The sequence below is a fragment of the Scardinius erythrophthalmus genome (assembly GCF_964197995.2).
Source record: "Scardinius erythrophthalmus genome assembly, chromosome: 6".
Taxonomy (NCBI): domain Eukaryota; kingdom Metazoa; phylum Chordata; class Actinopteri; order Cypriniformes; family Leuciscidae; genus Scardinius; species Scardinius erythrophthalmus.
In genome coordinates, this window is record NC_138226.1 from 8872415 (window position 1) to 8898587 (window position 26173).

General features: G+C 35.5%; 2 protein-coding genes across 5 annotated transcripts in view; both read left to right on the top strand.

Moving 5' to 3' along the window:
* The window catches only part of tfpia (tissue factor pathway inhibitor a), a 28488-nt gene extending 26500 nt beyond the window's left edge, over positions 1-1988 (top strand). For all 4 annotated transcript variants that reach the window (XM_081368982.1, XM_081368980.1, XM_081368981.1 and 1 more), the window contains exon 7: positions 965-1988. In XM_081368982.1, the coding sequence (XP_081225108.1) occupies positions 965-1032 (68 nt within the window). In that variant the 3' untranslated portion in view covers positions 1033-1988. The remainder of the gene's footprint in view (positions 1-964) is intronic.
* A 672-nt stretch (positions 1989-2660) lies between these two features.
* The window catches only part of calcrla (calcitonin receptor-like a), a 29365-nt gene continuing 5852 nt past the window's right edge, over positions 2661-26173 (top strand). The window contains exons 1-10 of the mRNA XM_081368979.1: positions 2661-2830; positions 20434-20520; positions 22249-22411; positions 23001-23114; positions 23806-23918; positions 24022-24113; positions 24206-24332; positions 24625-24778; positions 24877-24937; positions 26052-26118. Coding sequence (XP_081225105.1) covers positions 20455-20520; positions 22249-22411; positions 23001-23114; positions 23806-23918; positions 24022-24113; positions 24206-24332; positions 24625-24778; positions 24877-24937; positions 26052-26118 — 957 coding nt within the window. The 5' untranslated portion in view covers positions 2661-2830; positions 20434-20454. The remainder of the gene's footprint in view (positions 2831-20433; positions 20521-22248; positions 22412-23000; positions 23115-23805; positions 23919-24021; positions 24114-24205; positions 24333-24624; positions 24779-24876; positions 24938-26051; positions 26119-26173) is intronic.

A 26173-nucleotide genomic window follows, 5' to 3' on the forward strand; every position in this document is an offset into this window, starting at 1 on the left:
TACAAACGCCTCTCATTAGATTTCTAGTGAATTGCGTTAATCGTCAACTATGCAGATGTGGAAATAATCTGTAACTGGGTTATGAGTTCCTGCACTCATGACATAGCCTAAGTGTTTTGAAAGTAGTTCTGCTTACCGCGGATTCTACACTTTCTCTCTCCTGATCCTCCTCACTATCCTCATCTGCCGCTGGAGCTGATGAAGGTCAGAAAACATATATTTTGACAAATAAAGCGTCTGCTTTAAGGGCCTGGTTCTATTTTTTCACGCTATTTCTCTGCACATTCCTTGCATTTCTTCTCCATCTCGCTGACTATTTTGACAGATACACACTGACACTGCTGAACGCTCGCTCATTCGTTTAAAGTTGTGAAACTTGTGATTGGGCCAGCCCAGTGTCAATCAAGAAAAGAGCCAATGGGCCGCTGATCTACGTGTTTCATGGGCAGGTCTGTCAGAAAAAAATGTAAAAAATAACACAGACTTTTTTTGACCAATGCATTACACCGGCAAAAACCCAGCGCCGCCAATTAAGCAAAACAAAACAAAACGAATGGGCCGCCGATGTACAAGTTTTATGGGCCGTTAAAAAAAAAAAAAAAAAAAAAAAAAAAAATTATAAAAAGTATGTATGAGTATGAGATGTATCGGCCCAAAAAGCACGTCGGCCCACCGGGAAAATGCCCGGTATGCCCAATGGCCAGTCCAGCCATGCGCGTACGTGAATGTGGGGGGGAGGCATCAAGATACGGGTGTGATCCATTTGGGTAGGGGCGTGCTTGTTTTGGTGATTTCTAATATCAACAGCATTTACCAGCAATCGCTTACTGCACCTTTACTATTTTAATTGAGAAAATCTGCATAGTTTAGTGTCAATAATGATGATGATGCATGCTCACAGAGACAAGTAAAGCAAGATTAATGTGTATTGCTGATTCTCTATGCTCAATGTTTTCTCTTTCAGATCACGGTCGGAGAAAGCAAATACGGATAAAGACGAGGAACTCAAATATCTTATTCCGATCTGTCTAGGACATATATTTTCATGATATATTTTCATGATACCAAATGCTAAACCACTCTTTTATCCACATTGTGCAGCTTTGGTATAGTGGTCGAGAAAATAAGAGACAGCAGCATGTGATTGTATCTTGCTGACCCACACATTATTATCATGTATATAATTATTACAGTTAATGGATTTTAATCTTGGCTTCATATATGAAGACGTTCTATGTATTTTAAGTGTAAAACATAATTTTCCACTCTATATTGTTTTATGGGGAAGAAAGGACAAATTTACATACTAAATTACTTATCAACATACTCAAATAATTCTTTCACAATGGCGCTTATGGATCTATTTAACACTGAGTATTTATGGCAGGTATAAATATTTGCTGAGGATTCTAAATCCTTTCTTTTTTGTAAAATTGTTCTCAATGTTCAAACCTACTAATTCTTTGTCTTTTTATAATGTGTATACAGTAAACACTCCAAAATGTTTACTTTTGCTGCCCTTGCACTGTGTTCTTGAACTTATGCCTTTGTTTGTATGTAATGACTTGAGGGAAATAACTGTCTTTTATCCAGGACACAGTGATAAACCCATTGAGATTTGAGTCTAGCATTAAAAAAACGTTAAATTTTATAATAAAATATACTAGATGTGACTAACAGATCATCAGTTAGAACATCTCACCTCTCTATAGCTGCATAACTACCAATAGAGTGCTAGTGATTTTTTTGTGAAAAGTATTGTAGAACTTGATGATAGATGATAAAAAAAAAATATATAAAAAAAAAGATCCTAAGATCCTACACAAGATGGAGCTGTTACTCTTGAGAAGACATTTTGGAATCCACTACCAGTTGTAATATTCCTTTACCTGAACTTTTTTTTTTAAACAATTATATTTGAATGATCTTTCATTATGTGTCTTAGAGATGACTAGTTTATTCAAATTTAAAGCATTTGATTTAATGTACTTATTGTGTAAATATTTTTTTCTGTGAAAATGTCATAAGATGGGGGTCATCTTTCCTAGAGGGTCTACCTTTTTACTTCAAAATAAAAATAAACAATCTTTAAATTTAAATTAAGGTTTAACTTTATGTTAAGGTGTCCTTGTTCCAGCGTAATTATACATTTAAGTACTGAGTGATATTAATTAACATCATGTAGCTAGCTACTTACTTTAAAGGTTAGGAATAGGGTTTGCTTTATAGTAGTTATATAGTATATAGTTAGTTACATGATTAATTTACTGTTATTACTATAGTAAGTACGTGTAATGTGTAACAAAGAGGACACTAAAATAAAGTGTAACCTAAATTACTGTGTCCTCAAATATCCCATCATCAAATAGACATACAACTTTAAATTGCAACCTAAGATGTAAAGTACATTAAGAAAAAAGGTATCCGCAAATAATAATACTAAAAAGATTTTTAGTTTTTAAGAAGCTAGAATTGTTTGGATATAATAATAGATTAGCCTATCTAATAATAGATAGTATGTTATATCTTGTCATTTAAAACTGCACAAAGCAAACAGTGTATGGAATGCTCAGTGTGCCATCGAGGCGGGGATAAGCAGTGATGATGTAACAGGAAGCCACTACACTGAATATCTTCCAGCCTGACAGCCGTCGTCATTCACACGCTGCGCGTCTCGTGCGCTCTCTCATCTCGCGCTCTGATATTGTACATCGTTCATGTCACCGTGACGTCGCAAAGGAAAGTAATGACTGTTTATGGTTTTAAATAACAAGAAGGCACGCTCGTTTTTATCTGAAACTCTCCTGATCACCTTGGATTTAATCTACAGGTAAGAAAATGCTTGATACGGACGAACGACTTGTGAATTATATATATGGACAGGGAATTAATTTAGTGCTGCTGGAGCCTCTCCAGTCAAGCGGGCTGTCTTGTTATAACAATTGCTGAAAGACTCCCAGACTTCTTATGAATTAATAAGAGCTTCAAACTGAGAAATAAACAGCGGATTTGTCTATTGGACTGAAATATCATTCAGATATTGGCTCTTGTGTTCCGATCATTTTAGAACTCAAGTTAAAGAGATGCAATATGTGAGTGTGGGCACATCTGTGCATGTGTATGACCGAAACTGGATTGCACCAACACATTTATCATCATTTTAATTTATTTTGTATTTATAGGTACAAACTATAATATTCTATAATGAAGAATGACTGTCAATACCAGCATGCCAAGTATTATAGTTGTTCCATTTAATCAACTGCCAGATTACTTAACAAATCCAAGACTTATCCAACATAGTCGACAAAAAGTGAGAAATATCATTACTATTATACAATATTGAAGATCTAAATATGCCAAAATCCGCTTGATATATATACACCGATATATAGGCTACTGCATGCACACAGACTTATACAATATATATGTATATATATATATATATATATATATATATATATATATATATATATATATATATATATATATATGATATATATATACATACATCTATTATGTAAACAAAAACTTTTATGTTATATGTCGTGATAATCGATTTGGCAGTACTATGTGTGTGTGTGTGTGTGTGTGTGTGTGTGTGTGTGTGTGTGTTATATAGTTAATTAAAACATTAATTAACTATATAAGATTAATGAGATAAGAAATCAGTTTGTTGGGCATTCTAAACATAGACCTATTTATTTTCCATGCAATCTTAGAACAGTAGCTCTTCTTGTTGTACTTTATCATTATTCCAAAACCTTATAGCCTACCCATCAGTGCCAGGAACTGAAAAGATAAAATACCAGTATCATGAAGTAACTGGAAATACCAAGGTCTGTTGACACCTAACCACACTTCTGACAGAAGGGGCCTGACAAGGAGGAACATTTTGATAATTAATAGCCAACAGATAGCCTTGGTATTTGTGTTTTTTGGCCACATGGTTACATAAGCAGCCACTTATTTGTGATGAAATACTGTGGAGCTGATGGGGCATAGAACGCTAAAATGATCTTTTCAGATTTAGCTCATATGATGCAATGACACCGTTGAGACAGTCTCGGTTTGACATGCATATCTTCCTAAGATATTTCATGTAAAATTCTGTCTCATCCCTGTTGCTTGGCTCTTTCATCTCAAAATAATTGTGAATACAAGCATCAGTTAGCACTGCACAGTGCACATACCTGTGCTTAGGGATTTGAACAAACTTCATGGTAAAACTTAAACTTTTGAGTGTAACTAATCCTGCACAGTTTGTTCCAAATCCACCATGCAGCTTTCATAGATCAACCAGAATACACTAGCAGTCACCTAGCAATGCCATAGTAACCACTCTGAATACTCTAGTAACTGCACAGAAGCATGGTAAAACCACTCAGAACACTTTAACAATGGCATAGCAAAGCTCTGGCAATCACTTTCAAGCATTATGGCGGTGAGTTTTACATGGACAAGCATTTTCTAATATCAGATCTTATTCATAGTGCTGAGGAATGAACAATTTGTTCTACGGATTCAGGTTGCAAAATTAAAAGGTTAGTGACTGTTCGTCTCTGGGGATGCTAGCTGGCAAAGGGACCTATAAAAGAGGATTTGCAACGTAGATCACGAAAAGCCAATTAATCCCCACACAGAATACCTTAAAGAGCATAGATTGTGCTTTTAAAAGGTAATCAATTATTTAGCCTCGCTGTTTGGGAGCCTTTTATGTGCTTCTCAATGCAGAGCCCCAAAGCATGCATGTGTTTGTCAAGGTTGAGTGCTGCTTTCGAGGAGGATTTAATGTCAGTGGAACAAAGCTGTGTTTCTGCCCTGGCGACATTGCATTCAGTTACTGTGCCATTACCATGGTTCACCCCTTAACGGAAACGTGGAGAGCAGAAAAATGTTTTAGCGCAAATATAGCTTTCACAATCCTTTGCTATTAGTGAAAAAGCGTGCTCGTCTTGAGCAATCGACTTTACAGTCCCACTGGTTGGATTAATAGAATTTGTGCACACTGGCCACATAATTAGATGCATGTGAGCTCAAAACAACCCTGAGCATTTTGCAAAGTAAATATTTTCTCCATCTCCGCACCGTGAGGCAGGCCATGATATGTCTTGCGTGTCAGAGTTCATGATTAGATGCTTTGAATTAATGCAACAAAAACAAGATTTATTACAGTCAGGGACTCAGTGTCTTGTTTCAGGCATTAAACTGGACTCAGGCTAATAGGACCATTTCATTTCCTCTCTCTAGATTCATTTGATTTTATGTGCGATAAAGTCTGGCAAGCCTTTTATTGCAACCCGCTCTCTAGCTGTTTTTTCCATCATCAAACATCAAAGCATCAAAGTCAGTGATGTTTATTTGTAAGATATATTTCATAAGGTTATACCTAGAGCAATTATTCTGTACCATGTATCTCTTTAATACACAGATAGTTTGACCGTTCAAAAGAAAGTATCTTATGCTCACCAAACTGCATTTATTTAATCAAAAATACAGTAAAAACAGTAATATTGTGAATATTATTGAAATTTAAAATAACATTCAAAAGTTAAAAAAACATTCAAAAGTTTGGGGAAATAAAGATTTAATAATAATATATTTATTCAGCAAGGATGCATTCAATTGGTCAAAAGTGACAGTAAAGACATTTATAAATGCTACAAAATATTTCTATTCCAAATCAGTTTTGATCATTGAACTTTCTTTTCATCCAAGAATGTGGAAAGAAAATGCATCACAGTTTCCACAAAAATATTAAATGGCAAAAACATTAATGTTGATAATAATAATAATAATAATATAATATCCAATATATACCGATAATATAATTTCCAATATATACCAATATCAATTGATCACAATATTACTGTTTTTACAGGTTTTTTTATACAATAAATGCATCCTTGGTCAGCAAGAGACTTCTTTCAAAAATGCATATATATATATATATATATATATATATATATATATATATATATATATATATATATATATATATATATATATATATATATATATATATATATATATATATATATATATAAACTGGGGTCTATTGTACTTATATAATTTAGATCTGGAAATACATAACGGTTTCAGTTTGGGTAATGTAAAATATAATTTTTAATATATCAAATTATTGATTATTAATATATAAAAATTCAAAATAGGAGTGCTTTCTCCGAATTTTGAACCACTTTGTATTTTGGCATTATATCAGCTATCGGCCACCTCCGCTCTAGATATTAGTAACGGTTCGTTATATAAAGGCCTACAAATAACAGCATTACGTGAATATTCCTATGGATACTGGCAGCCAGGTTTGTCCTACAGTGTAATTAATCATGGCTATACATGTAGCTGATGACACGGAGTGAATGAGGCTGTAGTATTTTTAAAAATGGACCCTAGAGATGAAGGGCTTGTGTGGGTTGCCGAACAGTGGAAATATATACGGAGATTTAGAATGAGTGTTTAACGCTGATATACACTAAACAAACTGCCGTTGGCGGGCAGAGGCTTTAAGATTTATTGGCCTCTGCCACCACTCGGAGTGCGGGGGATCCTGGGCATGCATGTGGATGAGTCAAAGCCCACCCACTTCCAAGTGGGTCAGTCTTAGGTTATCATGTGTTTGCCAAACACTTCCTTTAAAAGTGGGATTTCATTTTTCTCTGAATGATTTAGGAGCACCAAGTGGAACTGGATCTTCCTCTTCTAATTTTAACACTCACCTCCTTCCCTTAGTCTCTCACTTTTGTTTGCTCCTCACAGATCTTCCTGAAAGTGTTACCTGAGTTTCATAACTCATTGGACCGCAGCCTTTCGTGCGAACCCTCCAATGCCGTTCTCTCCTGTAAGCAGCAAAGTCTCCTAAAGTTCAAGTTCAGGACCTTTCACATGCCTTCTCTAGTCCTGGAGGGTACAGGCGAATGGTCTGCGGGTTTAAAAATAGGGGTGAATATGATCCGGTTCCGAGTTTTATTTTCATGGCTCAGAGGAATCCTAGGAGCGCAGAGGCAAAACTCACGGTCCCGGAGAATGGTCTGCCGAGGAAGTGGTTTTAGATGCTAGACACAGACCTAGCTGTCTATACACAGCAGGATATCTTTGGGGAACTTCTATGAACACAATGCTTCTCTAATGCTTCCCCCCTGAGCTTTTTTAGCTGTCTAGTTTTAAAACATAGGGGATACATTTGCGTGGGATTGGACAGGTTTCCATGCAATGAAGTCAATAGAATCATTTTGGTTGCTGGATTCAGAATCACAGGAGGTTCTGTGTCTGTGGTTTGAGAAAGTCTTAATTGTCTCCTACATTTTTTTATGCATTCAATAAAAAAAGCCATGTGAAATAAAAGGAAGCCTGTTCTGTCCTTTTGATTTATTTGGGCAAGCCTGTTCCTGCAGAATATGCTTAATCAGTTGTTTTAGTCCTGGTTGCTTCATTAAACAAAATCTTTCTTCGTTGCCAGAGCTACTATGTTATTATCTTGCATATGGGCATCTGCGCTGCATGCTTTAAATAATGCATTTTCTATAAACTAGAGAGAAGTGTGTTTTTAACAACTATATTTTCACAGGATGTTCTTATAGCCAATGTTGAATATCTGAATCGTGACAGCTGATACCACTTTATTTACATGTATTTTCTGTGTTGTTAAGCATCCAATTCACCAAAGAAATTCTGCAAATCAAGTAAAAACACACACACACAAAAAAATGTAATTATAATTTTGGAAATGCAGGGACTAATTCACTAAACAGCTCAACCAAGTGCTAAATGCACTGAAATGCACTTGGGGTATTTAAATATTGTTATAAATTATTTATTTATTTGTGCAAGTAAAATATTACAAGTAACGGGAGTTACTTAATCAGATTACTTTTCCCAAGTAAAGTAGCACATTACTTTTAAACTTTCAACAAAATATCTGAATCACTTTGTTTTTCAGTTTATTGACTGACACCTCTTCTGTCCCCATGTTGAGAGAAATCAGATGCAGAGGTGTGCTGTAAACATGATGCTTATTTTAGTTCTAGACTAAATGTGAGCATGCATTTACTCTTCTCACTTGCACAAAAACAGATTCAGTATTCCTCAAAATGAATAAAAAAAGGCAAACTCAGAATTACTCAAACCTGCTGCAATTATTAAATGTTAAACAACACAAATAAACTTTATGTATTTAATCTCACATTATTAACCAATATCTTTGCTGCTGACCTTCGATGCCCCAATTCAACCGTACTAAGCAAAAATACCTTTAGGTAGCCTAAACATCTCATTTGTGTTTCATATTTTGTTTTTGTTGCTGAAGTAAGAGTGCTGGGTTGTATCCAAAATCGCCTCCTATACCCTTAAAGCTGCCGTCGGCAACATTTTTTTGAATATATTCAGTGAAATCGACACTATAATCCGACAGAACAACATAAATAAGGTGGTTTTAGAAAAAAACCCGAGCTTCTAACTCCACCGGGGGCCTGTTTCAGAAAGGAGGTTAAGTGTTAACCCTGAAATGAGGGAAACTCTGAGTTTTCTGTTTCAGAATGGGAGGTAGGCCTATGTTAAACCTGACAAAGCAGAGTAAGTCAAGCCTGTTTCAGAAAGAGAGGTAACTTATACTCAGAGTCAGTTACCATGGTAACTTACTCTGTGAACCTAACCTGGTCGGGAGCAGGTTTTCTTCAGTAAACCCAGAGTTTCTTTCGGTCTCCTCCCCTTTTTAAAGTGGAAGTGGTGTTTAAACACCTCATTCATTCTTTCAGTACATTTTTATTAATAAAATTAATCTTTTATTAATAAATAAAATATTGCTATTTTTTTTTTTTTAATAAATAAGATGAAGTCTATATAACTCCTTAACTGGCAACTGAAAATACAGTAGTAGATTACATAATGTAGTTCTAAACAAATTCTACAGAATTAAACTGTGGCATTTACTGGAAATCACTGAACTGTTCATCTGTGCACCAGAAGTTGATGGACCGTGCTGTTCTTCCACACTCTGGGGGCGGGGGGGGGGGGGGGGGAGATAAGAATACCTGTTTATACTTAGATTTAAACTTAGATTCTATAGGCTACTCCACATCAAAATGTGAAAAATCTGAATGTGTAGATTGTTTGATGTGTAGACACATAATATTAACATTAGGCCTCTCTGTGGCAGCAGAAACTCTTTATCCCCATGTGATGAGCATTTGGTTGAACACACTTTATAACACTATTTGTCATAATTTCTGGTGTATTGATTGGCTACTTACAACTGCCTGGGGTTCTGTTGGGACAGGAGGCTCCAAAAGACAGATATTACCATCAGAATCTGTTGGGACCAACAAAAATCCTAACCCAAAGTAAAATAAATGGAAATATCAAAAATAGCCTATATAAAAAATAACACATAGGTAGACCTCTTACATTTTATGAGGCCCTTGGATCTTTGGGACTGGCTCTGAAGTCCGTCCAGGAATTCCCTCAGCCAAAAACACTGCTGCACTGCTAGACACTGGATGCTTTAGTTATTTAATATGTCACATGTTTGTAAAGTCAGGTAGCCTACACCCATACTATGCTCAAGCCTTACTTGACTAAATTATGTTTTTATATTTAAATTTCAGCTGCTGCCATGTTCTTTTAATGCCTGCAGGATTGCACCTACATGAAAATTAAAATTAGGTTGAATAACATACTGTTCATCCAGATTCACCTCTGATATTATAACAGTTGGGTAAGTTACTTGTATTACTAACTACAAATGACATCTTCAACAGTGTAATTAGATTAATGTAATAATGACTATCTTTAGAAATTATTGGTCTACTTATTACTAATTGCTAAATCCCATGTCAACCTTAAACACTTGAACAATACAAGGAGAGACAAGAAACAGCACTTTTAATGCTTTCAAATAAACAATATACAATTGCATGAATTATTATTGAATTGACCAAAGTGTGTAGAGGGAGAAGGTTACATTAAAAATATAACTTTTAAAAATGTATGTTAAATAGGCTATACAGAATTGTTCTATAGTCTAATACAATTACATCAGATTTAACTTTAAATTACAGAAGAATTAAGAGTAATCCCTTTAATTAAATTATAGTATTTAGATTACTTTGTAATTAATTACACCCATCACTGTATAACAGTAATTAAAATGTGAAGAAATATGAAGACCTCTTTTTGTCTGGCGCTGTTGCCATGGTGACTCATAATATCTGTGCTCCATTGATAATGGCTTTTTATAGTTGTGGTGCACAAGCTTAAAGGTGGTATCAGTGATTTCAGGCCCAAAAATATTTTTATCACATTCATCTAATCTTTCCTAACGATCCGCTAGCTGCCCGCCCCATAAGCATGCCGTCAAAAAAACGCGTCTCTGTAGGCAGCCTAGGCTCTGAGATCTGCACACAAAAACAAATGGTTTAGCCAAACACTCAAAACCAAAACAAATAGTGTTCCAACCAATCACCGACAGGGGGAGGGTGTTGTGAGGTTTTGTGCTTGTGCACGGCTGCACGCGAAGTCAGAGCTGAAGAAAAAGCTGGCACAAAACCTCACAACACCCTCCCCCTGTCGGTGATTGGTTGGAACACTATTTGTTTTGGTTTTGAGTGTTTGGCTAAACCATTTGTTTTTGTGTGCAGATCTCAGAGCCTAGGCTGCCTACAGAGACGCGTTTTTTGACGGCATGCTTATGGGGCGGGCAGCTAGCGGATCGTTAGGAAATATTTTTGGGCCTGAAATCACTGATACCACCTTTAACTCAGAGTCAGTCAACTCAGAGTTGATTGAACTAACTCATTTCAGCTGTTCTGAAACCAAAAACTCAGAGATTCCCATCTCAGGGTAAGTCAACTCAGAGTTCAAGTGTTAACTCAGAGTTGGTTGAACCTCCTTATTGAAACAGGCCCCTGGAGCGTGTTATTTGTTTTGCAAAAATCCACTGCTCCCAGATCATTGGGTCCAATCAGCGCAGGGGGGTGTGAGATCTGACTGTCAATCACAGGTCGTGCACACGCCACAGATCCCACTCCCCCCTCGCGCACGTTACAATCACATGCACACGCCTGAAGTTCGCGCAGTAACGAAGAGTGATGGTGGAAAATATTCCAATTCCTTGGTTAACCTCAAGAGCTAGGAGGTCAGAGCTTGCAACATTTCTTCTCGACAGGTAATTGTGCTTTATCAACCATTTACTTTATGAGTACTCCATGGTGTTGATCGATGCTGATGAGACGGGCGCGTTCACAGAAAATCTGGTGCACACGCACTGACCAGCACAAACTCGATGGGAGGGTATTAGTTGATAGTGGGGGAGGGGTTATGAGAGTTGTAAACGTTCAAAAGTCCACTCAATCTTCCAGGGTTGCCGACGGCAGCTTTAAATAGGGCATTATTTGAGGGGACAAGCCATTTGTAGTGGTGTCCGAAACCATAGTGGACATTATCAAGTGCACTCATTCAAATCACACAATGCACTGCAATAACGAGTGTACGAATGTATTCTCAACGGCTAGAGAATACCCATAATTCACTGTGAATTGAACACAGTGGATCATAACTAGTAGCTGAATCATCCATCCATCCATCCATTTTCCAAACCAATGGTCCAATGCGGGTGCAGCATAATATCATACAGGTATAAATTCATTTTTAATTGATTATTAAATTGTTTATTTAGGTTTATACATGCTAGTTTCCATGACAGAGTTCAAGATAAATCTTTTCATTACTACTGGAGCTGCCAGTTTGCTAAGTTTAAAATGATTATTAAACAGCAAGCACAGACTATGCAAAAGCGGAAGCCCTTCCGGTGCACACAGTGTCTGAGTTCACTCACTCCTTTTCATTCACTAATGTAGGGGATAGTGAATGAGTGTATAGGAAGTGATTTCGAACACAGCCCTGAACTTTCTTCTCCTCCATCCTATTCTTCCGTTATACAGAATGGCAGCAGAGCTGAAAGGTTTGTTTGAGCTGAGACCTAAAATGTACAGGCTAGAATTTGTATTTCCTTCAGTCTGAGGCTTATTCATATCACTATTAATGTGAATGGGCTTTTACATTTGCGAGAAATAGAACTTTTGTTTATTTGTTTGTTATTAAAAATCCCAGGTGAGAAAAGGCAACTTAAAAGTAACTTAATGCATAACGTTCCATAAAAAGTAACTAAGTAACGCAATTAGTTACTTTTTTAGGGAAAAACGCAATATTGTAACGCATTACTTTTAAAAGTAACTTTCCCAACCCTACCAATGTTAAACACTAAAAGTTACAATACGCTGTTTGCGGAACACTTGAATATCTAAATTGTGCCAGCTGATACCACTTCATTCACATGCATTTTATGAGTTGTTTAACATTCAGTTCACCAAAGAAATCCTGCAAATCAGTTATTTAGCAATTAGCTGGTTGAGCTATTTAGTAAATTCGCCCCTGCATTTCCAAAATGATAGTTTTCAAATGATCCATCATAACATGCATCTGTATCCAGACACTTAAGAGCAAGTTATGAAAAACAGTGGAAACACTCAGGGGATGGATTATGGTTTGAGCCCTGAAATAGCTTAAAATATGAACAGCTTTGCTACCCTGTTTTATTTCTGTTCTCCTTGGGCTGTTTGTATCAGTAGCCACACTAGAGGATAATGGTCACCCCTGCAGTTTTGCATGTTCAGCTGTGTTACGCTGGGGCAGGAAAGGGAGGGTCAAGCTCACATTACCAAGAATCAACATTTGGCAGATGTTTCCAGGTAGTTACGTGCTGTGTTTCATAAAAGCAATTTGCTGCCCTGATTTGACAGATGCTGGTGTCAGTCTAAATAAAACATTCATACTTTTTTGCTTAATGCTGTACTACTTTTTATAGGCTTTTTTTTTCATACTCCCTGGTTCTATTTTAAGTTACAGTACTGGTACTGTATATTCCTCATATTGAGTTACAGTGTATGATTTCACACCCTCTTTTGTAATATCCCGTTGCTATCTAGACGAACCTGATGCTCAAGTAAACATAATCCCTCAAATTGTCACTGCATTAGCTGCTATTGTTGAAACCATCATGTGACATTGAAATAACCTTACTGTGTTTAATTCATAGAAAACAAATATGACCAGCTTGTGTCTGCATTATATTGCAACAGTGGTTCTCAAAAATGGATCTCAGATCTATCTATCCTTAAAAAAAATGCTAAATGCAAATAATAAAAACGATGTGCTATATACCATTAAAAATATATCTTTCTGGAAAGAAATTAAACCTTTTATTCAGCAAGGATTAAATTATCAAAAGTAACAGTGGAGACTTTTCCATTGTTACAAAAGACATATTTAAATACAGTTCTTTTGAACTTTATTTTTTTATCACGGGTTCCACAAAAATATTAAGCAGCATCTGTTTTTCAACATTGATGATAATCTTGTGCACCAAATCAGCATGTTAGAATGATTTCTGAAGGATCATGTGACACTGAAGATTGGAGTAATGATGCTGAAAATTCAGCTTCGCATCACAGGAATTCTATTTAATGTATTAAAATAGAAAACAGTTATTTTAAAAAATATATAATATTTCAAAATATTACAGTTTTTACTGCATTTTTGATCAAATACATGCAGCCAGCCTTGTTAAGCATAAGAGACTTCTTTCAAAACTTCTTTTACCGACCCCAAACTTTTGAAAGGTATTTACTGTATAATTGTGAATAGTTAGAATAGCAACATAAATAGGCTTCTTATCTTTAACAACGTAAAAATACTTCATATGACTTTTGTTGTTAACTTCAAAGACCAGGGCTGAAAAAAAAAATCAAACTCTACAATATTTTGAAGCAAATTCATCTATTACACTAATAAAAGCTAATAAAACTATACAGTTGCCAACATGAACAGGTCGGGCAACATGCCAACATACTTTAAAACCATGAACAAATCTAAGCAAAGAAAAATAATATATATGATATATGAAATATATGATCCGGATTACATACATTTCACTGGCAACATAAATAAAAACGGTCTCTGTATATATATATATGCCATTAAGTTGTTCACTGTAAAAAAAAAAGTGTAATTTTACAGGTAATGGTCTGTATTTTTTACAGAATTTTACCGTTTTGTCATTATACTGTGAAATGCCTGTTATTTTACAGATATTTGCTGTAATTTAAAGGTCCACTATTAAATTTACAGGTAATTGCTTGTAGTTTGGTTTTACATCAATTTCATGTTTTTTAAAAGGAACTTGTCTGTATTTTTACAGAGTTATGTGTAATTTTACATAAATTATTAAGGAATATTTTACAGATTTTTTCAGTGAAATTAGAAAAGAAGGTAACTGCAGAAATCTGTATCTATTCAATATGTTTTCCTTAAAGATTATTAAGCACGTGGGGATTAAAGTGAGTTTTTTGGGGTTAAATAATAGTATTTGTACATACAGTACCCTACATACAGTAGGCATGTGACGGATAGTTGTTCAGGGATATGGAAGGGCACGGGTATCAGAGGAAGTAAAAGCTTGGCATTTTTCGAATATCTCGTGCTACATCCCACCCACTTAAACCTTCCAAGACAATTCAGAGAGGCTTTAACTCTGACAGAATCACCAGCCGTGTTCTCCAGCATCTGCATGACTTCATTATGACTTGCTTTGTAAAGCTCAATATCTGGTTGTACCCAAGGCAGTGAGCCAATGTTTGCTTCATTTTCAGTTAATACACATCAGCTACAACTAACAGAAAAAACAGTGGAATGACATGAAAGAATCTTCTAAGGGTTTGAGGTGCCTTGACAAAGGGGTGTGGAGTAAGTGTGTAAAGGAGTGAACTACACCTATATGGGCTTTTTGTGGCAGGTTACAATGTTGCTTTCTAGATCATGGTCTTGTTGCAGATTTTTGTTGCAAGAGTTGCCAGTTACAAGAAAGAATGTGTTGCATTTAGGAGCACTCTTGTTATTGTTAACTAATTTTAACTATTAATTAATTAAAATAAAGTTGAAATAATATAAATATCAGATAAGCTATAAACTTAAAAGAATAAAGTTTAAACGTAAAAAGGCCTTGGCAACTAACTGAAATAAAAGTACTAAAGAAGCAGGAATATATTTAAAAAAACAAAAAACAAATAAAATAATAATTATGAAAGCAGAAAACAAAATTACTAAATCTAAAATTAAAATGAAATTGAAAATATAAAAAATATAAAAAATAATACTTGATTCAAAATATTAATAAATACAATATATTAAAATAATAATCAACAAATAGTATATAAGTAATACTAAAATAACACTTCTCAGGAAAGAAAACGCTTTACGGTTATGTGTATATTTGAAATATGCAGTCAACTGTCAAACTTATCTTAAAACCCTTCATGTCACATATAAAAAAAATCCTTTGCTTCTAGACAGGAATAATGTGTCTGTTCCAAAACACATGCTGAAGAAAGAAGTAAAAGCAAAAGGAGAAATTCTGAAGATTGTTTTTCTCACTTTTCTTTAAAAAAAACTCACCTTTGGTTTTCCATGTAAAAAAATAGCAGCAACTGAGTTTGGAATAACATTAGGATAAGTAAATAATGACACGATTTCAATTCATAATTTCAGGAGGGTTTATTTTAAATGCACAGTTGCAATGTTTACTTTTGCATCTCTAATGGAAATGAGATTAATACAAATTCATTCATATTTACATCAACAGACGTGCCACTGGGTCTGTGCCGAGCATGTATCTGAGCGATAAGTCTAATCTCCACAGATCACATTGTGGGACTTCTGAGCGAGCAGGAATTATTCTGGAAATAGGAAAAGGTAATTGTGAATGCTTAGAAGGAACTTGGACTGCAAGTAAACATCCTTTGGTCACTGTAGGATGTTTACAAGCTTCAACTTCAAAACAAGTGTGCGATAAGCAGAAAGAAAGATCTCTTACAAATCTGTACACAAGTACACAGTAGCACTTTTATTATATACACTACCCTTATTTTAATGGTCAATATTGTGTTTTGTTTTGTTTTGTTTTTCCCTTACCAAGGCTGCTTTTTTTATTTTATTTTTTATAGATGTTCATCTATTTATGTTGAAAACAGTTGTGCTGTTCAATATGTTTGTGAAAACTGATATATTTCTTTCCAGTATTCTTTGATTAAAGGGTTAGTTCACCCAAAAATGAAAATTCTGTCAGTAATTACTCACCCTCATGTTGTTCCAACCCCGTAAGACCTTCGTTCATCTTCGGGACACAAATTAAGATATTTTTGATTAAATCTGTGAACCGTCTCACTCCTCCATAGGCTTCTAAGGGACTGAAACTTGCTGGTCCAGAAAAGTTATTAAAAAGATCGTTAATATAGTCCAAGTGACTCCAGTGGCTTAATCTTAAGTCTATAAAGCGACGAGAAAAGTTTTTGTGCGCTAAAAAAAAAAAAAAAAAAAAAAAGACTTTATTCCACTATTCATTTCCTTCTCTCTGGGCCTCGAGTGAGTTCACGTAGTGTTTTTGCGCAGTGCGTCACACACATGACCAGCGTTGGCCAATAGTGAGCCTACGTGGTGACGTGCAACACTGACGCGCTGCGCAAAAACACTACGTGAACTCACTCGAGGCCCAGAGAGAAGGAAATGAATAGTGGAATAAAGTCGTTATTTTTGTTTGTTTTTAGCGCACAAAAACGTTTCTCATCGCTTTATAGACTTAAGATTAAGCCACTGGAGTCACTTGGACTATATTAACGATCTCTTTAATAACTTTTCTGGGCCAGCAAGTTTCAGTCCCTTAGAAGCCTATGGAGGAGTGAGACGGTTCACAGATTTAATCAAAAATATTTTAATTTGTGTCCTGAAGATGAACGAAGGTCTTACGGGGTTGGAACAACATGAGGGTGAGTAATTACTGACAGAATTTTCATTTTTGTGTGAACTATCCCTTTAATAAAAAGCTCAAAAGAACAGCATTTATTTGAAATAGTAATGTTTTGAAACATTATAAGTCTTTACTGTCACTTTTAATCAATTTGATGCATGCTTGCTGAATACAGCTGAATAAGTGATTTCTTTAAAAAAAAAAAAAAAAATCTTACTGACCCCAAAGTTTTGAATTGTAGTGTACAGTATATTGTCTTTGCTGTAGGATAAATAATAGTGGATAATAAATAATATAAATAATAGTAAATCACACTGGACTCGTACTTGAGTTGAATCTATACAGTCCTGTGCCACTATTGGTTTTTCATATAAATAAAACAGACTTCACATGTGATTGATAAATGTACGATGATCTGCTCTGCTGAATTAAGGAACACACATGTCAAAGTCTTCATACCAATGAGGTATTAAGGGAGATTGCCTGACCTACAAAGTGACCTTTTTGTCTATCGATTGCAACACTAATAAGGTAACACACACACGGCAGTTTGAAACGCTCAGTTATTTAGACTGGTATCAAACTGGTATAAATGGTATTAATTTCGCTTATGACTAATAGCCCCAACAAGTGTAATTTAAGGAAGCGTTATTGGATTTCCATTTGGAAGAGTAAGGATGGAGATAATCGGTCATTACTCAGAGGAGTGTGTGTGCACTTAGCCCATGATTATTTCCTGCTCATTCTCAAGTGCTCTACACTTGATGTGGCACTTGAAGAATTTCAAAAGAGGGAACTATTTAACTTGTACAATGACTACAACACAAATGTATTTAGATCAGAGCAAAAGTGAAGACACCTATGTACTTCAAGCGAAATCGAAGAACGAACTGCTGTGACAATTTTGAACAAAATCAAGCCAAAAAGAAGTTTGTCTGGAGTTTGTTTCTGTAGTTCAAAACAGCTTGCCAAAGCGAACTTTCCAGAAACGTTTTGCGTTAGACTGAATAAAGAACGATAATAATAGACTCTAACACTGACTACGTTTACATGTGCACCAATAATTATTTCCAATAATCAGAGAAAGAACTTAAATCACAGTAAGATGTTTAGATGAGACGAGTAAACCTCTTCACTCTGTTTACATGCGATTTTCGTTATCATGATTTTTCACTAAGAATTGTGGTTATTTTTTACCGCCATTATTCACAAACCTCAACTCACATTCAGTGAGGGTGTTACTGGCCCCAGTTTTAATCTACTTGCGTCAAATGCAAAACACTTTTTTTATGGATGAATTGAATTTTTTTCGGTGACGTGCCTACAAGTGTCTTCATTTCGTTGTTTTTCAACCATCAATATACTGCATTATTCATGTCACGCAACGTTGTCAACATGAATTCAGTTTCTTAAGCGCCCCAAAGATGTGGTCTTCTTTACTGCCAAGTTTATGAATCTACGCATGACAACGTCATCACAAGCAAATGCACACTTTGCTCAGAGTGAAACAGATGCAATTAAAGTGTTTACATGTCTGTTAATTGTGATTAAAAACGGCATACGCCACATATTTTACTACCATTATGGTTGATATGATTATGAGCATAATCACATCAATTTGATCAAAGTTTTGTGTTTATATGAGGGAGTTCAATTGCAATATCGCCTACATCTCATCATAATCGCATTATGAGTGTGCATGTTAACATAGTCAGTGATAGCCAGTCATATTCCATCCAACTTTAAAAGTGTGCATTGCATGTATGTTAATAAAACAAAACTACAATGCAAGCTAGAATAAACAGAACATTATTGGCCATTGGTGTGGACACTAATAGTTATCATAAGATAACATTATAGCATTATAGTTTACATAAAGGGAACACATTAGTACTATGTTGCCAAGATTAACCTAAAACTAGGAAACAAACAAATGGCAAATAATTCATAATAGTAATAATAATTCAGATTTTATTTCTCACACCCACATACATACTGTAATAATAGACCTCTAGCACTACTACTGTTACTACAGGAAAATAAAAATACGGAAGTGCTGTTTCCTTATTCATCAAGTTAAATTTCCTGTAGAAATAAACCGCGTTAATCAGTGATTGATTGATTATTTAAACACACTGATTGCGTGGTTTTTTCAATATTTCCCACTGATAAAAGTGGGTGTTGTTGAATACATAAATGGGATGCTTCTTCTAAATTATGTGATTTGATTGTTATGGTGGCATTTTAGTTAAACCTTGTGATCTCATCATTGGTTACAGAAAGATGGCAACTTGCATCAGCAATGTAGACAGTGTAAGTCAAGTGTAGTAAAGCTCTGAAAACTGTATGAAGTTTAGAGATTGTACAGTACATACAGGATGTTATTGCATTCACATCTTATAGAGAAGCACAGACTGAACTTGCTCCACCTTATCTCGCCCCTCGAGTACTTATTTGATTAATCTGTTTCAAACTCAATCAGTTAAAATGACCATAAGACACATACATTTTCCTCCCATCTGGTTGTACTCAAAAGGCTGCACTGGCAGGGGGAAAATAGCTGTTTGTTCAAGTAGTGCAGATATCCACAGAAGATAACATAGTGCGGATATCAGTATCAGTGCAACCAGCCTGCAGAATGGCTCACAAAGGGCTCTAACCTGCATGTTTATTCCCTCGAATGGAAAAGTAAACACCATTATTTCAGCTACAGCCAATGACGCAGCTACAAGCAGTGGTCCTTGGGATCTGCCAGTGCAGTTTCATGATATGCTGCATTGTGAGCAACATTACGACTGGTTTTCACCATCTGTTTCTAATTTGAAATACCCCCTTTTGCTTTCCCCACTCTCCTGCAAGAGTGTGACCCAATGAGTAGCGCAAGTCCAAACAGATTTGAAGACATGCCATACCTTCCAATGTGAGCAGTCAGGGGACATTATTTAGTAATATCAGGGATCTTTGCTCCACATTAGCAACTCTTTTTTTTTTAGCAATAGATAAGTGTATTGTGAGAGTCCGTTCTTCTAAACCGTTCTTCACTGGGTTTTAAAGAAACCCCAAAATCTAAGTTAAAGTGCATGTACAGTATGTGACAAACTGAAAAATAACCCTTCTTCGAAGAGCTCAGTAGTGGATATTCAAGCTATTTTCAATGGTTTTGCTGGCAAATATTGCAATGATTTTATTAGACTCGTTAGACTAATTTGCCCGTTAGACAAGTGATGTGAATCAGTTTTCAGTGAATTTATACAGAACTCTGATTTCACGATTAATTTGCATCAACACACAAAAACATTGAAAAAAGTGTTTATATAGTATGAACATATGATTACATATAGTTACATTGTACAAGCCTAACTTCCACATGTTCTTACTCAATGCTACAAAAACTGAAGTAATAGAGTTTTCTGTACATATGTCTGCATGTCTGCATGTGGTAAGTGTGGGTCTATGTTTGCAAAAGGCTAGAAAAGAAGACAAGTACTTCTGTTTGTGTCAGTAACAGTATAAGAGCCCTTAGAACTGTGCAGAGTGTTTTATTGACGTTACCTTCCTTGCAGATCGATAGTGGGTCACTGGAAATGCCAAAGAAGATGAAAGCTAGCGACTGGACGATTTGTCTGTTTCTGCTGGGATCTGTCACTGAGGTGAAAGATTATTTGCCACATGATTCTTATAAACATCTATAAGATATCTGTACCTTTAAAATATAAAGTGCTACAGTGATTGCGTATTTTGTTGGCTAAACCGGAAGTAAGCATCAACCTGGTTCCCTCGACAAAAAAAAACGCAATAGGATTTTTCCAAGGCTTTAATATTATTGCAGAAAATAAGCTCTGTGACCAACAAAGTTTATGATTCTTACAAGTTTTGTAGAAATCAAAAGCTAAACGTAGGCTAAACAAACTACACCACCGTCACATTATTTAAACGTCACGTCCATTAAGCTTCCATCAACTCTTTCAGTCTTTACTTTAAAAACATTACGTTAGAACAGTTAGAATAATTTGCAAGAGTATGATTATAAACGTAAAAGCAGACCAGTGTGTAGATGAGTTTACCTGTTTAGGGTGTTGATGTTTGACAACCTCTGTGGTGCCATTTAGTCATTTGTTAGCAACTGCCTTTTTCAAGACAGGCAAAAGCTATTAAAAATCATCTGGGGGTATTACAGATGTGTTAAAAGGGATAGTTCACCCAAAAATGAAAATGCTGTCCTCATTTACTCACCCTCATGTTGTTCCAAACCTGTATGACTTTCTTTCTTCTGCTGAACACAAAAGAAGATATTTTGAAGAAAGTCGGTAACCAAACGACTGATGGACCCCATTGACTTAGGAAATCATACAGGTTTGGAACAGCATGAGGGTGAGTAAATGATGACAGCATTTTCATTTTTGGGTGAACTATCCCTTTAATGTTGTAGAATAAAACATGAAAATATCTTGTGCTTGTGTTACAAACCTTATTACAGGCATTTGACCAAAAACCCAATTGACTTCAGGACGATGGAACCGGAGCGCTAAAATTCTAACTCATTTCCGGGTTTTGGCCTGCAAAAATATGTCATCCCTGCAGCTCTCTATTACAATATAGGGTAATGTCTTTGATTAGTAAATGTCTCATAATGGTATATTATGTGTAACTGAAGGAGCTAAAAACAAATAAGAGATTAGGGGCCAGATTTACTAAACAGGGCAAATTAGCGTGAGAGCGCAATTGCAAAAAAGCGCAGATGGGAGTGGAAAGATCTGCATGTGATCTACTGAGGACGTGCAAATTAAATAACACAGATGCAGCCGGATCATTTCCATAATGACCAACGCAATCTACCCAGAGCAGTGCAAATTAGCGTCTGGTTTAAGACATGCGTTTTTGGGTGGTAAATAATGGCGCAAAGACAAAGACCAGTAAATTGACTAGCGCAAACCTTAGTAAATCACCTTGCATGATTCATTTAAACACTCTCCTCCCATAAATGCTGCGTCTGAAAGGGAAACTCCTACAAATGCATATGCAATAAGGTCAGCTGCAAAAACAACTGTGTCCACGCCTTTTCAGCGCAAATTTTTCACTGCGTGTGTTTAGTAAATCCTGACAGTAGTTTTTTAATGCCAAAAGAGGGTTTGCTAAAAGCTGACGCAAGCTGTTACTAAATCTGGCAGTTGTTTTTAGAGTCTGGGGCAGGAAAAACAATAAAATCTATACATTTAAAAAATGTTTCCACAAAGCATGAAACTATAGTCCCTATAATTGAAGAAACAACCACTTAAGGTAGTATTTTACATGTACCTAGCACTTACATCTCATAAAAGAAGCTTGTGAAATTAGCCTGTTCTTAGCTATTACTTTTTTAATGTGCCTGCTGTTTGTAGTTCATTGTTCTAGCCAGTCCTGAGGTGAACGAAAGCCAGCAAGAACATCCTCAAAATGTGTACCATGACATCGGTGTTACCAGAAACAAGATTGTGACTGCACAGTTCGAGTGCTATCAGAAGATCATGAAGGACAACAATCAAAACGTCACACCAAGTAGAGGTATAGACACTGTACATACCTATTAGAGTTTTGACAAAATCCTGTATTCTGACAGGGATTTTTTTTTTTAATGTTAAAACACTACTTTACAGAAATTTATTCTGCAAGACATACAGCAGCTTCAAGCCAGTCCAGTCTAGCCATATAGCCATAACTATATGCCAAGCTAAATGTGTAATATATAATTAAAGTAATAATTCAATAACATTTTCAGGATGCCCCTCATATACATTGAAAACTGTGACATACATTCCTGTCTAATTAGTACAGCAAGAACACACAAAAAGCCTCAGGTGACTCATATTCATTGTTAGGGAGAGTGCATTTGGTCCCACTGGGGGACAGGACAGCTGTGAAATATATGCTCTGTTCCAAAACCTAGTGGTCTGCCTACTTAGCATCCTAAACAAGACACAACAATAACGGATCTGGAAAACTCTCCATAGGCTGCGGCATACCAAAAGCGCATGGGGGACTAGATTTGGGAACAGGCGGATATGACTAAGAATAGTGACAATGATAACAGGAAGTTACGGTTTCCCAGTCTCCATAGAAACTAATAAATGTTTTGGGATTTTTCTATATTCAGCTGGCCCAGTGTGCAACAGGACCTGGGATGGATGGTTGTGTTGGGACGATACAGAGGCTGGCTTCATCTCCGAGCAACACTGCCCTGACTATTTCCAGGACTTTGACCCTAAAGGTGAATGTTAGAGATCAGTATAAGGTTCCTTTAACCTGTATAAAGTTCAGTCTGAGCACTTTCTGCTCACCTGTCTAAGCTCCTTTAGACCTCACTGTCAAATCATGCTGAAATCATAGGCTAAATGGCTATTAAAACTTTTATTTTCTGCCATGAAGAAAGATGATGTGAAAGAAAGAGCATGTTTTCAATATTAAGAATATTATGATTTTGCAGTGAAGTTATTAAGTTACTTTAATAATTTCCAACACTTATCTTAAAAAGTGCTCAGAAAAAAACAGTAAAATAGTACTTCAGCCATTATTTTGGTCTTGTTTTGAAGGCTGAGTGTTGCTTTTAAAACATTTAATTTAACCACTTTCACAGAACCAAACGAACACTGGATAAAAGAAGAAAGCAAGAGGAGAAAAAATTATATTATATTTTAGACCTAAGAATAATGATATATAACACCCTAACACAATAAAAAGGTAAATAACTGTAGTAAAATATTAAATCAATAAAGCACAAAACATGCCTTACCTCAAAATGTTATTAAGAGAAGCCAATATTATCAAGATAAGGAGTTCAGACATGGTGAAAAGCTTCATTTTACCAGTGAATAAAGCTTTTCACTGTGTCTGGACTCCATATCTTGTTAGTATTGATGCTTCTCACAGTAACATACTTTGATCTACTTCTACTTCTGCAGAAATGGTCAGCAAAATATGTACAGAAAGTGGGCAGTGGTTCTTGCATCCTGAGAGTAACCGCACATGGACAAATTTCACCAGATGTAATTTGCACACTACTGAAGGACGAAGGGTATGAGCATAAACACTACAGTCACTTGAGATGAATATAAACACACATTTGAATGGGTTTGTAGTATAAACACTTCATGAATCTATTGTTTGTGTGATTGCAGACCGCAATGAACTTGTTCTACTTGACGTTAATAGGTCATGGGCTCTCTTTAACGTCTTTGTTAGTCTCGCTAGGCATATTCTTCCATTTCAAGTAAGTGCAAATGTCTCTCTCACTATTGTATTCCTGTTTAATGCTCATCACAATTATTTCATGTTATTTTGCTGTCTTTTTTGTGCTTATAGGAGTTTGAGCTGCCAGAGAATTACCCTGCACAAAAACCTTTTCTTCTCCTTTGTATTAAACTCCATCAACACTATCATATGGTTAACAGCAGTGGCAAACAACCAGGAATTAGTTCAGCGAAACCCAGTAAGTGTGTACTGACAGTAACTTCTATAAATAAAATAAAATATTGTCCTTTTTTTACTCACCCTCATGTCATCCCAAACCTGTATGCTTTATTTTTTTCGCCCGTGGAACTCAAAAGGAGAATTTTTTAAGAAATGTGCATGTCTTGCCATAGAATGCAGGCTTGCGGGTTATGGGTCAAAAGGGTGGATAAATGAAGGCAGTATTTTCCTTTGATCATTTAAAGGCATTACAGTATGTCATCAATCTGCTGTGCTAATCATCCTTAAATGTCTGTGCTACTATTATTCAGGTCAGCTGCAAAGTATCACAATTTATCCATTTGTACATCTTTGGATGCAACTACTTCTGGATGCTTTGTGAAGGGATTTACTTGCACACTCTCATTGTTGTGGCAGTGTTTGCTGAAAAACAGCATTTAATGTGGTACTACCTTCTTGGATGGGGTGAGGTTTCGAATAAATCAAAGCATTTTATTTACAGCATTGATTGAATAAACTAAACCTGACTTCTTTTAAACCATATCTTTTTTTTTAAACAACAGGTTTCCCACTTATACCCGCTACAATACATGCTGTAGCCAGAAGTTATTACTACAATGATAAGTGAGTATACTTGTTCTGTAGCTTTCAGGCAAAACAAATGTTTTCATGCACTGGTCAATTTTGAGATTTTGTTTTTTCATAACGTGTTGTTTCGATCTAATGTAAAAAAAAAAAAAAAAAAAAAAAAAAAAAACACTTTTAAGTATTTATGTTATTGCACCTTATCTATTTGTGTCTGGAGATTTCAATTACAATACATATCTTAAAGGCTGCTTTCTGACAATGAGTTTTTTTTCGTACCCTGATCCAGAAATCTCAGTAGCACGTGCATATGCCAAGCCTTCCAGTTTTATTCCTATGTATATGCTGAAGGTTTTTACTGAGGGGGTTGTGCATATATCATTAGCCTGTTTTTACACATTTTATTCCTAAAAACATGAATTTTGACAGTATTTTATGATTTATGGTGTTATAAAAAAGATATCCAAAATAGATTTCCTTTGCCGGTAATACTGTATATCAACAAAATGAAAAAAAAAAACAATTGGTCCCACTTTATATTAAGTGGCTTTAAGTGCTATGTACTTACATCGAAAAATAAGTACAATGTACTTATTGTGTTCATGTTGTATTGTAAAACACTTTTGCTGCTATTGAGGTGTGATATGGGTAAGGTTAGGGACAGGTGTGGTGGTATGGGTAGGTTTAAGGGTGGGTTAATGTGTAAGGGAATGGTCAACAGTGTAATTATAAATGTAATTACATAAATTAATTGCAGCTGTAATTACATCCAGGTATTTTTAAAATATAAGTACAATGTAAAACCATGTTGTATCAAATTATTAATTTCCATGTTAGTATATAGTAGTTAAAACCACTTAATATAAAGTGGGACCAAATAATTGTATACCTGTTTTTATCCATTGTTCAGATTTCTGTTCTGGACATTTATGTAAATTAGTGCATATTTAAACATTGCATTTTAGAAAACCGAATGTTTACAATTCTTAATGTACTCAAACATCTGGGCTAGTGATACTTTTTATTATTGATATTTCATTTATTTGTACTTTTATACGCTACACTCAAAAACAAAAGTTTTTTACTCAAACTTTTACACAAAATAATACTCAATATTGAACATTTGGCTAACCCTTGCCTTCCTAATCCACAGTTGTTGGATCAGCTCAAATACTTCTCTGCTATACATTATTCATGGCCCCATCTGTGCTGCACTGCTGGTAAGACATCTGGATGTTTTTGTCCTTTTCGTTTTCAAAACACATTCTTTTTGTG